Here is a 15053-nt window from a genome sequence, read left to right on the forward strand (position 1 = left end):
AAACAGGCATAGCTGAAGAGAGCCCCTGCTTTGCTGCTCTAAGACCTCGTGGTACCACAGTACCTTTCATTGCCTTTTCCTACTGCTTTCAGAGGCAGCCAGCCAATGCACTGGTCCAGTCACGCTTTGTTAAATAAATAAGGTACAGTCAGACATCCATAAGTTAATTCCTCAGGAATTTGTTCTCCTTGTGTCTTTGGAGCCTGAGAGGGTCCCCCTCCTGGCAGTCCAATTTGAAAAATCCCAGTCTTCCGTTTGCTTCCCTGTCTCAGGACAGCGGTCAGAACTGAGCAGACAAAGGGCAACTCTGAGCCTTCTGTCACGGGAGAAGGAAGAAGGCGGGAAATGGAGCCTCTTATGTTGAGGGAGGTGAGTCCATCGTTGAAAGAATACGCACAATCTCAGCTCGCTGGGTCGGAGATATATGCTGGGTCATGTGGACGATGGAATCCATGGCCACCTCGGGATTGGCCTGCACCAGACTGGAAAGACAAGAGGGTTAGCAACGGCCCCTGCTCGCTCCTGTCTCCCAGCCCCTCTCCCGATTCATTTTGGGCTTAACTTGGCAGAGAAATTGAGTCAGCTGACAACGGTGGCATGTGCAGGCGCTAAGCCCAAACATTTTTTTTTGCCGTTCTCCTTCCCTGCTCAAGAGGGTAAGTGAAATAGAGCCCACAAGAGGTTGAGCAGGAATTGCACTCAAGTAGATCTTCGAGCAGAGGCTTGTGCGAAGCAATGGGCAGACACACAAGGGCATTCAGATACCGGTGAACGCCAGGCAGTGTGGGAATTGGTGTGCAAAAAGCATTCTGAGAGGAAGGGAGCCCTAAGAGCACATTCCAGGTAGCATCAAGGACCATAATGGGTGGAAAGAGGAGGACACGAGCATTGTTCTCCTGCCAGCTGGGGCTGGCTCCTGAAGGCTGCTCACAAGGGTACCCATCTCTTTCCAGAAATGGGACTTCAAGAGCTGTCTGCCACAGTCATTTCATCTGCTCTTCCTGCTCCCTTGCCCCTCTAGCTCTAGTTGTGTGTTCTTGGGGAAAGGCTGCAGCCTCTGGAGCTTTCCAGGCTCCAGAACAAAGCTGCATTTTGGAATCTAATGAGAGAACAGGGTCAACAATTTTTGGATTACACTGTGTACTGTTGTGGGATCTTTGACAATTACCAGAACAAAAGCGACAGTAGAAGCTGCGTCTGGCTTCTAGTTCCCCCAAAGAAAAGACTGGGGGGCAGACATTGAGGATGGGAGTCAGGCAGGGTAATCTGTACTATTGCGTTTGAGAAGTGGGAAAGTGCTTGTCCTTTAGGTGAGCCTGAGAAACAGAAGAAAATCTTAAACTGTTCAAACAGCAGCACTGCGTCCTACCAAATACCATGTAGGGCTGTAACAGGAGATGACAGGGTAGTGTAGCTCAGATATCTTTCCTTAGTGCACACGTAGTGTCCACTAGAATTACAGGTCATCCACTCACTTTACAACAGAAAATAAAGCCACTTGAATTTTCTGCTTTGTATTAATGTGAGGAAAACCACAACTACTGACTCCATTTACTGTTGCTTCTGTGGCCTTGTTTCAGCCAAGTGGCTGCTGAAAATCAGTGGGGTTGAACCTTTGCCAAAGCAGCACCTGTGATGTTTTGAGCTGAGCGTGTTACAAGCAACTTGAATTCAGCTGATACCAATGCTAAATATGTGCTGTAAAAGCGATGTCACGTTTAGGGTTTGTGTTAATATGAATTTGACTGAATACAAGTAAAATGTTTGCAGTTAAAACAATTTTAGAAATCGAAGAGCTGAAGGGATTTTGCTAGAGGTAAGTGTATTTATTTGTAAAACAAAAGAAACCTTGATTTCAGCCTTACCATGTCCCTTTATTTAAAAACCACAAATTGAGTGGCTGGCATTCTGGAACTGCACTGAGGAGAAAATACCTGCATGGATGGAGACACTGGGGGCCAAATTCTAGTTGCTTTGGCCTTCCTGCCTACACTAGTGCTCCCAAAATTTCCTGCTGCTGCATCTCCAGACCTTATCGGAGCAGGGTTTGGCCTTTGCATTAATTCATACGTTCATTGTTCCTATGCCATTGAAGCTGCAAGAGTGGAAAAGTTAGGGTAAAAAAATCCCACCTGTAACCACAGCCCAGCACTGAACTTAAAGGGATCGTTCTCCTTACTGACATGGGAGAGACTGTAGCCCTAGACCAGTGCACTCTGCCTGGGTGCAGGAAAGCCGCGGTTGGCTTACCTCCGTATTTGTTTCAGGATGTAGTCTCTGGAGATGTATTTGATGTTCTCATCCACAACCGAGCGAATGCCGTCTTCTTCTGTGAGCTGCTTCTCCAGCCACTCCACTAGATCCTTATTGTTATCCCATAAGTACGCCTGCAAACAAACAGTCAGTGTCGCTGACATGGTTCCAAAGTGTGCCCAGTGGTCCTGTGGACCTGCCACTGACAGATTGCACTAGCCTGTTCCCAATGCTGTCGTTTCTGAAATTTAATTAGCAGTTAGTGGCAACAGTGGGTAAAATATTAGGTAACTGATCCGTTGTGATTTCCTGGTGCAGTTAACTTTTATGGCTATGGAATGCAACTAACAATTAGCAGAAGTCGGAGAATGACAGACTTGTTCTGCAGCTCGCTCCTTAAAATGTGATTAAATGGAAACCATGGAGGGCAGCGCGCCACAGTTTAAAGCACTTATTGCTATGGCGTATTTACTCTGAGGTGCCTCTGTTCACAAGGGATGGTGACCTCTTGCCCCTGGGCAATGGAACGGTGAACAAACTTTACCCACATTTTCCAGCTCAGTTTTACACACACGGCCTATTCACTGGAGCTTCCACAGTGGTCTTTCAGAGAGCCAGTCTAGCAAGTGTATCTGTCACGCATCCATCATCCCCGACACACACGCAGGCAAACCCATTCTCACTGAGCTAGGGAACCAGCCGTCTTGCCTCTCTTACAAAGTGGGGAGGGCTTGTGCCGCTTTTTTAGCTATAGGATGGTCATATGATGCTTGAGGGAGTGCCGTACTCATGAAATTGAGGCTCTCCCAATGCATTCCAGTGCCAGTATTCTGGCCCTTGGTGTCACTGTCGAAGAGCAGCTGTTCTACCAGAGTAGGGAATGATTTGGTGATATGGGAAATAGTCAAAGACGGGTATTCTGAAACCACTACACTCACGTTAGCAGCAAACCAAGGTACCTGGAGAACTGAAGTGTGTTCAGTTCATTCACTTGCTGCAAGCCTTGGACGCCTTTACTCAGCGCCCTCTTGTCATTGCTGGAAAATGAAAACTGTTTTACTGTTCTTTTTAAATAAAAAGGCTAAGCAAATAGACTTGGTCCAGACAGTTTTGTTTCACCCAGGTGGCAGCAGTTGTGGCAATTTGCAAGCGAGTGGAATTTTTTTTCTGCATGTCAGATGGAGGGAGACCTTGCAGGTTTTTCAGCTTCCTGAAGAACTGGAGTAAAGGGCTTCTCAGGCGCTTGATGGGTTCACATCATGATCTGAGGCGTTCAGAACTCACCAGCGATTCTGAATGTATGTAATTGTGGGATTACGAGGGGAGTCAGTGGATGAGGTTTGCCAGTGCTTTGCAGGTCAGACCAGCTGATCATGGTGGTCCCTACTGGTCAAAAAGTCACCCAGAAACTGAACCACTTTTGCCATGGTGCATTGTCTGGCCTGTTAACTAGTCTAGCTTCCATAACCAAATGACCTGCCTGATCCCCAGATGTGAGCATAACAACCCAGGTCGAGGGGGGCCTACAATGCTGAAAAAGCCTCAGCAACAAATCACTTCTTGGGGGGGGGGGGGGGGGGCCACAATCATTTAGCTTGATATTTGTTAAGCAGTTGACTCTATAATAATTCACGAGTGTGTTAGATAGCTAATAGTCTTCTCGCTCCTCTTTTCTCCTCTCATTTTCTTTACAAATCATTTAAGAATCGTTTTGTTAATGGTTTCCGGAAAAACCTAGTACCGCCATTAGAGCTCATTCATATTTATGTCATTTTATTTGGGTAATTAAACACAAAGCTTGCCATTTAAAGGTGGACGCTCCTGCACTGTTATCACTATGAAGGCAACGTCAGAATGTCAATGAGCGCAACACAATCATTTAATAGGTGAATGCATTAAAAAAAAAAAATCTCCGCTTCAGTGGCTGTAGGGTTGGCAACAGTAGCGCCTCTTGACGGAACACCAATGTCCCAAAGCCAAGCGAGCAGCTTGACTTAAGCCGACTATAGCACTGGTTGTATAATAGTATTGGGGTGAAATACACGGGTGGGGGGGGGGGGGCATGGTTGCAAATGCAAAACAATGGTAAATTGCTTCTGTCCACAAGAATGGCTCCATACTGAGCATTGGCCGAGAGCCACCTTACTTGCGTTTGCTCTTCTCATCCATGGTTTTTGCCTCAGTATTTGCTTCCCCTGGCTTGCAAGGGACTTGGGCTCTGACTCATGCCACCAGCAAGATGCTCAGGCTGGTGCCCAACATGTCACCATACCTGCTGGGGGGCAGGGGCGGGCAGGTCCTTTTTCACAGCTAGAAAACTGCCACTGCCCTCAAGCGTTAGGCTGACAGCAGCACACCTAGTGTAGGGCAACAGCTCACTAATGTGTCATAGGAGTTCAACACTATAGCACAGCCAATCAGAACATATAACCAGGAACCGCGCCCCCCCCGGCCATCCCCCAACCCCACCTGCTGAGGTGTTGACATGCTATGGTTAGACAGCTGCGCCCCCAGGACCCTGCAGACAGGTGGGATGGCTTGTGATGACAGGGACAGCACCGGCATTTCAGAAGACTATGTCCCCTTCCAGTTACCCTCCACCATTTGATGCGGGGGGGGGGGGGGCCTGTGTGAAGAGCCTGGCCCATTTCATGAGGCTTTGCATCTTATTGTGGATGGTGGCTGTTGATAGTGACAGGCTTTGGGCTTTGTCTGCTGAAACAACTCATAGTGCAGGTTCTCCACAGCTGTTAAACTGCCCCCACCTGAGCGTCACATGGCTGGTTGACCAGCGCCGGCTCTAAAATCAAGTTGGCTGGGAAGTAGGTGGCCCGAGTCTAGACCCCTTCACAGAGCACGGCCTCTAGCCTGACGGCTCCTGCCCTGTGGGCATACCCTAGCTGCTGGTGTGGGACCAGTGGTTCACAGGAGTCATGGTGCCTCCTGAGCGCTTTTCGTCCCTCAGGCCAGCCTCCTCCCCGCAGAAAGGGTACCTAATAACGAGCAGCTGTGACACAAAGCTGCACCAACCTTTTCTTGGCTGGCAGAAAGGGCTTTTGAACCAACCTAACCAGTAGTGGCGCTACGAGCCTGGACACCATGGATTAACTTACACGGAGTGGCCAGCAGCGTGTTGGAGGGCGCCTGCAAAAGGCTACTTTGTAGCCCAGGGCTTCCCCTCAGTGTTGTAAGTGGGGAGGTGGGGGGCAGGGGGATTGGAGAGATGGGTGTCATCATAATGCAGCTGCTTGCTTGACCTAAGTAACCCATCTCAGCATTCGCCTCTCAACTATCATCAACCTCGTCAGCGCTGACCCTCCCTTTTACTGGGACCCCCCCCCTCTTTAAAGACCCCTCTAAAACCACCCACACGCACATAGACACAGAGCCACAAAAGCTTGTGCTCCAAAGCATCTGTGAGTCTGTAAGGTGCCACAAGACTTCTTGTTTTTCTTGAAGCTACAGCCTAATGCGGCCACCTCTCTGAGCCTTGAGGGATGGAATATTCCTGCACCCAACCCCTGGAGCAAAATCTTTTAGGAGCAGCTGTTCTCCCTCCAACCGCCCTCTGTGGAGCCAAGCAGCTCCTGGACCCCACAGGGGAGATGGGGACTCATGCCAGGGTGTAGGCCATGCAGCAGCTGATGGTTAGCAGGACATAGGAGGCCACCAGCTCAGAGGCAGAAACCAAGGGGAGGTTTAGAGCAAAAACGCAGGTGGCCGGGCAGGATGAGTGGCAGCCAAACAAGGGCTTGGTGGCTCACAGGCATGCCAGACCTTGGGCTGTGGTGTTCTGGAGCCTGTTGTGCTCCTGGCTTTGTGCGCCTAAGGCATGGCCGGCCTGGGCCCTGCTTTGCTTCGGGGGTGGTGAGGCTGGCGCGTGTACAAAGCACACCCAGGCTCAGCGCACTGCATGCGTGCCGCTCTGCACCTGAGCCACAAGTGCTGCTTGCGTCTTTTGCTCTGCTGTATTCACCATAAATGCCCGAACCCATGTAACAGTTCAACAGATGAGCCTGCACGTACTCGGAACGGGCACGTCACCCAAAAAAAGGTGACAGAAGGTTGCATGTCTCTTGTGCCCGTCGCTTGCCCCGATCTCGTTCAAGCAACACCACAGTGTAGAACCAAAGCGCACACTGGTGAGGGAGGGATTCCTGTCGTTTGGCATTGTGGAGACATGTCAGTGCTCTGTCCCATGTCCTCTCACTTTGTGCAAAAGAGAAATGATTTCTTCTCATCCTCCACATCAGTGCGCAACACCAGCTGCCATGGTTTAGTAACAGCAGGGCAGGCTGCTCTAATGGGCCTGAGCTCATCACCTACCAAGGGTGAAAACACTTAGCCATGGTCACACAGCCCAGGTGGTACACCAGCCCAGGAGTAACGCACACTAGGTGTTTGCGAAGAACACAGTGAGAGACACCTCCCCCCGCCAAAAAAAAACGGGCAGTTTGTGTGGCCTACACATGGACTCATGCAACAGTCCAGGATCTTCAGGCAGCTTCCCTCAACAATGGAGGTTTGCTTGTGCCCGTGGGACATTCTGTTCTTAACTGCAGGTGCTGTGCTCACTATCAGAAAACACACACACCCCCCCATTGGTGTAGCGCAACCATGAAAACACCCATACAACACCTTGGCGGCACAGTGGGCTGGGCTCCACGGTATGTAGAAGTGCCAGCTTGGTATTGACCACATATGACTGGGGCGGCCAGGGCGGGGGGCGGGGGGGGGCAGAGCGGCAGAAAAGCGTTTCAAGGATCTGCAAATCACTGTACTTATTTTGTGAGCATACATAGCTCCGAGCGATGTTATGTGAGGTGCTCATAGTCACACAGCCAGGACACTTAAGTGCACCTCGGGTGGAGAAGTTATTCATAACCACCATTCGACTATTGCTATGGAATAGACTAACTATATAGCCAGGGAAGGCTGTTCTAGCAAGATAATTACACTGGTACCATGTGTGCTTCCGATGCTGGTCTCCAGCCACAAAGATAACACTGAAAATACGTTTGACAATTACATGTTAGCACATCCTATCGGAAAAATGTCATAAAAATAGCAGACCCAGCCCAGTCGAGTAATGAGGACGTACGTTGATGTATTCTGAGCTACAAAACAGCACAACCTCTCATATAACTACAGAAGTCTTTTTAACTAAACCTTTAAAAAAAAAAACCCACACATAAAACTGTTCCTAAACAGAGCTGCAGTTTCAATTTTATTTAGCACCTTTCTGCTAATTTTGGTCAAAATTAGACTCTTTTTTCCCTATATAATGTTTTGTTTTGTTTTGTTTTTGCAGTTTTATGGTTTTGGGTTTTTTTCAATTGGATGCCCACGAATATTGGAACAGGCTATGCTATTGAAAAAAAGAAAAAAGGCACCACATCAAGACGCTAGGCCCACTCTAGTGATGACCAACAGAAATGTACCTCACATGCAATAACAATGATCTTTTTCTAGCCCTAAAAGGGACTGGGCTGGGTGACTGTTTTCTAGGGCTCTGCTCACCAAACTGAAAATTTTTCAGAACGTTGGGCAGCTGAATATGCTTTGCAAAACATTAATAGTGCTGCAGAAACAGTAAACTCCTCTCAGTGTAAAAGCTACCTCACACTGGCTATGTTGCCACTACCACCTTCCTTTGAAGGAAGGATGGTAATTAGGGTGTTGGGAGTTTACTAACGAAGTGCTGCCATGCATAGGCAGTGTAGTAAGTACAGGCCCAGTGTGAGGCCTTAGGCCTGAACCAACATAATGGTCAAGACTTTGCTAACAGAAAGCAAAGTGCAGCTGTAAGCTAAAGGAATGCACTGCTCACAAGTTGGCAAGAAGAGGGCTGATGCTGCATAAACATAGCTCCCTAGCATATTGCAGTAGGAACATGGTACCAGAACACCCTACCCTGGAACATTCCAGAGATAAGAAAGAACAGGCCGACCCATCCCAATGACAGGGGCAAAAGGGTAATATGATGGACAGAGTTGTTTTGTTCGAACCAACATGTGCAAGGTGAGAGGCGGCACTTGACTATGTAGCAGGGTTGAACCTCAATACGTCAGGAGTGATGTGTAAATTGTTTGTACTTACGTATAAGAATGTATTCCTGGGGTGTGGTCTGGGTCCGGCCAAGGGGGCAGTGGAAAGTCCTGCCACTGACTGAGCTGAGTCCATTGACTGTGGGTGCATATTTGTAGTATGCCCTGACTTTGACTAAGAAGTCTACAGGGAACTACTATTGTGTCCAATATGGCAATAAACCTGGCCGAGGTGCCGTTGCACCTTACTAGACTCTGTGGTCATTGGGGGGTTCTCTTCGGGTCTGCTGTGTCGGCGATCTGCAGAGCTAGGGCAGCACACAGAGGGAACACGCACACAGCCGAGTGATACCAACATTGGAGAGAGCAGAGCACCACGCTGGTACCATCTGACAACAAGCAGCACCTCATTAAGCAAATTTTGAGGAGTAAGGGGCCGTCGAAGTTGCCCGGCTCGTCGAAGTACCGGCGGGTGAGCCACGGCTAGATGTGTGCCGGTACGTCGAATGTTAAAACTTGGGGGGGGGGGGCGGGGATTTGTTTAATGAAGTGCTGCCTATGCATGGCAGCACTTCATTAGTAAACTCCCAACACCCTAATTACCATCCTTCCTTCCAAGAAAGGTGGTGGTGTAGCCAAGGCCACTGTATGTAAAGGGTTTCTTTCTCAATTTCCAGTAACCTGCTCCTCTGGGAGGTGCCCCCCGGCCTGCTTGCTGCATTGCTCTCTCTTGTACGCTCATGGAAGGCTGGGATGTGATCCAAGACCCAAGTACCATCTGAGTGAATTTCATACTTCTAGAGCAACATGCTCATTGTCAGGATGGGTTTACCTCTTTGCTCACACGATGACTTTTTCTTATTCATACCAACACTTTGAACAAGCACAGCATCCAGACCTCCAAGCTTCGTGTTTGCGCCTTACGCGCATGGCCACATCTTAAGTCCATGGAATTCCGTGGAAGTTTTTCTCGTTCCACAATTTGAAACAAATGCTTTTTCTTTCCCTGTGTCAACATCCATATCACTCCAAAGCACCCCCCCCCCCCACCCCACTGCTGCGGTGCAACCCAGCACTGACCAGCCACCCTCACAACTGTCTCAGCGGCGCAGTCCAACGTGCATGAGTAATTGCAAAGCACAAAGTCAGCCGTCACACACTAGCACACCTGCACACAGTGGGGTCATGTGCAGCCCTTGGACAAACAGGCAGGCATGCTGTGGACAGACGGGGTGAGAGGAAGTGTTAAGGCTTCCAGGAGCATTGAAAAATAGCAAGGTGGGCTACATTTTTGGATTATGAGAAACACTTGCCATGAGATCAGGGCTTCACAGGGTGACACTGGGATTTTTTTCATAGCACTGTGTTATCTCAAAACTGTGATGTCACTTGAACATCCATATTTTGCCCCTTTTATTATTTTAAGCTTGCTAATTTTCGCTCCTTGCTGTGAACAAAATGCCCACTGCATACAAAGTAGGGTGCATATGAGGATTTCAGGAGAAGGGGGCGGGGGGGGAAAAACCCAATAAATGCCTTTTGGTTTGCAGACCTGCACAAAGCTAGAGTTACCCAGGAATCCCAAAGCTTTTAGTTTAGGAGAATATTTAATACGCCTATTAATCATTTTTAATCCGTTTGCTTTTAATTAAGAAACAGCATGATGCTTTCCTATCAACATATGCCAGGGAGCAGATTAATTGTGGCTTAAGATAACTCTCCTTGATTGGTGTAATGTATTAGCTAACGAGATGCCCGTTTCTAAAGATGCTCAGACATTACCTTGGAATCCTGCTGCCCTCCAGAGAAAACTTTTTTCTCCTCCTAGAGTGTTTGAGATTTTTATTTCATTTTTCTAAAAGACTCAAAGGGGGGCTTCAGAGATTCTTTTCAAAGATTGCCCACTTTGGAATTCAGGCACAATTTAAAAAAAAAAAAAAAAAAGAGAACAAAAGACAGAGAGAAAAAAAACAAACTATGAAATGATCAGATGAAATAAAGCCAATGGGCTGGAACATGAAATGGTTAGTGTCCTGGATCTTCTATCACCTTTGGCAGCCTGCTCATGAGAAGCAGCATATGGACAGCCCCCAGAGAGGAAGTCTGAGACACCACTGTCCTGCTATCTTCAGGTTCAAGAAGCAGCCCAGCCAGATAAAGTGGGGCTGGGTGCAAGACCTCCATAGCATTCCTTTAAAAAAAGTCAATACACTGCTGGCACAGCGATAGCTGCTGGACATTAGTAAGAACTATCCTTTCCCTCAAAAAGCAACAAACCACCCAAGTTTATATATCAGTCTTGTAAGGGGCTTTAAGAGACAGCTCTACAGTGCTGGATGTGGTCTTCCTTAACAGGCTCTGGTTACTGATCGAAACACTGTGCAGTGTAGGCAGAGCAGCATCTCTCTGGCTTGTGCTTCTCTGAAATGAGGACACCATCCCAAGCTTTCTGGTGTTTTTCCAAGCATTAGTTCATGTTTGTAAGGGGCTATTTAGATGCCCCATATTCATATTTTAATGAGACTTACTAAAATGCCAATTAATGGTTAAAAAAGAGAGAGGGTATGACAACTGTACTGCAGCCACTTGCCTGCAGAGCTGTGGCTATATACAAGAGAACAGAATGTATTCCCTCCCAGTGTTTAACCTCAACAAGAGACGAAGGCCTCAGGCAACTGGGGTTCAGCAGTTCTTGCCATATCACAGGTGCTGCATGTGACCTCAGGGAAGCTCTCTGTGTCTCAGTGTCCCTGGCTGTAAGATGGGGCTTAAATGCCACAGCCTTTGTTCCACCTGTTTAGATTGTAAGTTCTTTGACATTCCCTTTTACTGTGTGTTTGTGCAGCACCCAGCACCATGAAGGCCTTGTTTTATCTGGGATTTGTAGGTGCTACTGCGTGACAGATGAATACTAATGGTTTTTAGTAATGTGTATCTTTTATTGGCCAGTTTCACTTTAGGCATCATTGAATCATGCTGTCAATAATTTGTGCGAGAGTAGGCAGCCTGCCCCACCCAACAAGGTGCATTTGATGAAGACCAATGCAGTAAGGTCTGAGGTTTTGAAGGAACACCATGATGCCTTGTAATAGCTGCGGCTCTCAACAGATTTTGAGATTGCAACTCTGACTTATTTCCAAACCCTTTCCAAAGCTCGGCACTTGAATGGCAGACAATAACTCCACCTGTCCACAAGCTGGCAGTTCCAGTGGTTTCAACTCCCATACCATAATTCACCATCACTGAGTCCTCCAAGGGAAACATAAGAACCTATTTTGTCACATCTCAGAAATTCCTTTCACTTTTTTTTTTTTTGGGTTGGGGAGATGACAGAACAAGAGGGGATGAACAATGACACAAGAACTCCAAAGGTGGAAGAAATTTTCCTAAACAAAAGGGACAGTATGGGAACATTCTTCATTGTTAAGGGGTTTTACCCAAGTAGCTAACATGAACTATTTTGCAGATAGGCAGTGAAGACATGGGCTTTATTTGAAAGGCACACTACTTCCGGCTCTTCAACCCCTTCGGTAATAGACCCTCATTTTCAGGGATCTGCCTAATGCACATCCCCATCCGAACCGAAACTTTGGATAGAAAAGTCTTGCTCCAGCAGTGCCGTCCTTGCATTCTGCCATTCTCTTGCTCACACAGTTTGGGAGGGGGGAGGGGAATTCATTCACCTGTTTCAAATTCATTAAAATACTGAGCTGTCACTTTAGAGCGTTCTGTATAGTTCCAGCATTTCAAATTGTGACAACAGACGAATCCACTTTCTGGGGGATTGCAGGGGCTAATTAGTTATGTTCTTCTCTTTCTTCCCCACCTTTGATATTGTGTGAGAGAGAGAGAGTTGGAGAGTTTTCCATAAACCACTTTTAGTCAACGGGGTGAGGGGAGAACATTCATTATATACCTGTGCAATCCCTTTCCACTGTTATTCCCTTTCTATATTGAAAAAAATTTCTTTCCACTACATTTATAGCTTGCATGATAAATGTGAAATCAGTGCTGACAAGAGAGGCTGGACTGACAGCCTTGAAGACTGATGTCTTTGGCTGATTTATGAATTATCACATAGTACCATGTGGAACTTTCGCTACGTACTGTCCTCACACTGACCCTGAGAGGCCACCTCTGAAGGTAAAATGGGATTCTGCTTCCCTGACCCATTCAGTCTTTGGCTTCTGTGGAGGTTGACAATAAAGGGGCCAGTTAATATCAACTGTGGTGGTCAATGGATATTTCTTCTGCAGCTAAACTAAAGCCCAAGCCTTGAAAAAGAGCAGCTCTTTGTAGTGTGTTTCTCTTTCCATTCACCAGGAAAGATTAGATTGCTATGACCTCTTCAAGGCAGAAAACACTTCATGTAGCTAATCCAGCCTGGCTAAGCCTTGTTTTACACTTGCAGAACTTCTAAGGCCAACTTCCACTGAAAATTCTACAACCAGCCACTGCAAATCCTTGAAGTAACTATGACAGATGGACAAATATCACATTTATAAGTAACGCTCCCACTCAGCATATTTGAACTAATTTTCTCAAACATGCTTTCCTCCTCTTGAAGCTTAGGTCTTACTTTATATGGTATCGCCTACCATCACCCATTGGGGTACATCACTCCCACAGAAAGCAAATCCTGCCTAAGCAATTCATGTGCTCAAGGATATTTTACTACTGTAACTTCTGCACTGGGGGTAAGGGTGGAAGAAAAAAAATGAAGCAAAGCCCTTCTGTGACAACAGCTAGGACCTACGAGAACAAAAGGCAAGACTATGGGCTGCCAATGGCACAGACGTCAATGTTTGGGAAAAACCTATTGAATATGAAAATCTTTTGCCTCTTTGACCTATTCCATATTCACACTTGGCCATGTTGCTGTAATGACACGGCATTTCCCACATCTCATCATCCATGCAGGAACTACAGCTAGGGAGTATATGGCTGCCTTGTCATTACTAGCAGCCTCTTTTCAAGGAACCAGCTGAAATGCCCCTGGACTTCCTCCATCGCCCCCATCTCTGAGCTGTCAATAATTCAAGACATTCCTATTAGAACCATGGACTCCTATCTCCCTAGTGGAAGGCCCCTGATCTCAAATGGGTACACAGACAGATGAGCATGGCCTTAGGGAACTGTCTTTGCTTTACCTTTACTGTCCCCTCGACTTCCACGAACCAGCGCCTCAGCATGGCCTGGATCTGTCCATCTGTCAGCTCAGGGTTGGCATCATGGATCTTCTTCTTAACCAAGTCTTCTAGAAGAAGGCGCCTTAGTCTCCAGTAGAAGAAAGTCCGGGAGGTTCTCCACTCTAGAACATCCTGCATGAGACCCAGAGACACATTTAATTTCTGCAGACCACAGCAGGATCCCTGGGACCTGGGCATTGTAAAGAGTAGAGCTCAGAGATGAAGCACAGTAGAAGGGGATAGAATAGGGCACAGAATAGCTGAGTACTTCTGACAAGCTGTCTGCTGGGGTGCACTGGCTCAGGTAGGCAGAAAACAGAGATGTAAGAGAGATGGGATATTGTACCCACTTGGGGTGGGAAGGGAGAGTTTATCACGGGAAACTGCATTTGGAGGAAGAATCTGAGAGCAAAAGTTGTGATGGACCGAGGTCCATCTATCCATAAAATCCTCCTCAACTTGCAGAAAACCATGTGCTCCCTTAGCCCCCAGCAATACAAAGGCAGGGGCTGGGGAAAGGCTCAGATGCCGATAAGTTCAGTTGGGCTGCTTGCAAAAAAAAACAAACATAATTCTGTTCTGAGTGATGTCCGTTGAAACCCTCAGCTTGACGTACTAATCCATCCTTCTGCAGCTTTGTTTTCCCTGCCCTCTTCTAAATCCTCTTCACTTCCACACTAGGACATGAGAAGCTATCAGCCCCCAGAAAATATTCTCAACACTTCCACACTCCAAACCGCCCCAGGGAAAATAAAATTCAGACTGCATTTGGGAAGCAGGGCAACTAACTAAGCTAGCTCTGACAAAAGAGCTAGACTATTCTACTGGAGGATGAATCTCTTTAATCCAGAACTCTCTTGTCTGACAACATCCATAATCTGGCATGATTTTGGTTCGCTGGATGACTACATATCATGGGTGTGGCCAAGTTTCCCTCAGTCCCATAAGGTTTGTTTACAGCTACCTGGCTCTCAGTGTTTTATGCTGCTATTTAGCTGTAAATTTACCCCAAATGTCTTCTAAGAGCCCAGTAAGCAGTGCAAGTGTTGGTAATGTGCTAGAAAATATTGATCTCCTGTGGTCAGGCAAATATTCTCTTGTCCAGCACCAATCAGATCCCAAGGGTGCCAAATGAGAGAGGTTCAACCTGTGTAACCCATCTATGGGAAGTTACTGGCTAGGCAGGAGTACTGCAGAAAGGGATCTAGGGGTCATAGTGGACCACAAGGTAACCATGAGTCAGCAGTGTGACACTATTGCCAAAAAAACCAAATATTCTGGGATACAACAACAGGAGTGTTGTAAGCAAGACATGAGAAGTAATTCTTCTGCCCTACTCTGCCCTGATTAGGTGTCAGTGGGAGTTTTGTGCCCAGATCTGGGCAACACCTTTCAAGAAAGATGTAGACAAACCGGAGAAGGTCCAAAAAGAACAACAAAAATGATTAAAGGTCTACAAAACATGATCTATGAGGGACGATTGAAAGAACTGGGTTTGTTTAGTTTGGAAAAGAGAAGACTGAGAGGAGATATAGTAACAGTTTTCAAGTACCGAAAAGGGTGT

At 47.1% G+C, this 15053-nt stretch overlaps 1 protein-coding gene across 1 annotated transcript in view; it reads right to left on the reverse strand.

Moving 5' to 3' along the window:
* Window positions 1–338: 338 nt before the first annotated feature.
* ACACA (acetyl-CoA carboxylase alpha) overlaps window positions 339–15053 on the reverse strand; it is a 248727-nt gene continuing 234012 nt past the window's right edge. Inside the window, exons 56-58 of the mRNA XM_075013812.1 lie at window positions 13451–13621; window positions 2251–2387; window positions 339–482 (exon numbers count right to left, since the gene is read on the reverse strand). Of these exons, the coding sequence (XP_074869913.1) occupies window positions 356–482; window positions 2251–2387; window positions 13451–13621 (435 nt within the window). The 3' untranslated portion in view covers window positions 339–355. The remainder of the gene's footprint in view (window positions 483–2250; window positions 2388–13450; window positions 13622–15053) is intronic.

This window comes from Carettochelys insculpta, chromosome 19 (assembly GCF_033958435.1).
Source record: "Carettochelys insculpta isolate YL-2023 chromosome 19, ASM3395843v1, whole genome shotgun sequence".
Taxonomy (NCBI): domain Eukaryota; kingdom Metazoa; phylum Chordata; order Testudines; family Carettochelyidae; genus Carettochelys; species Carettochelys insculpta.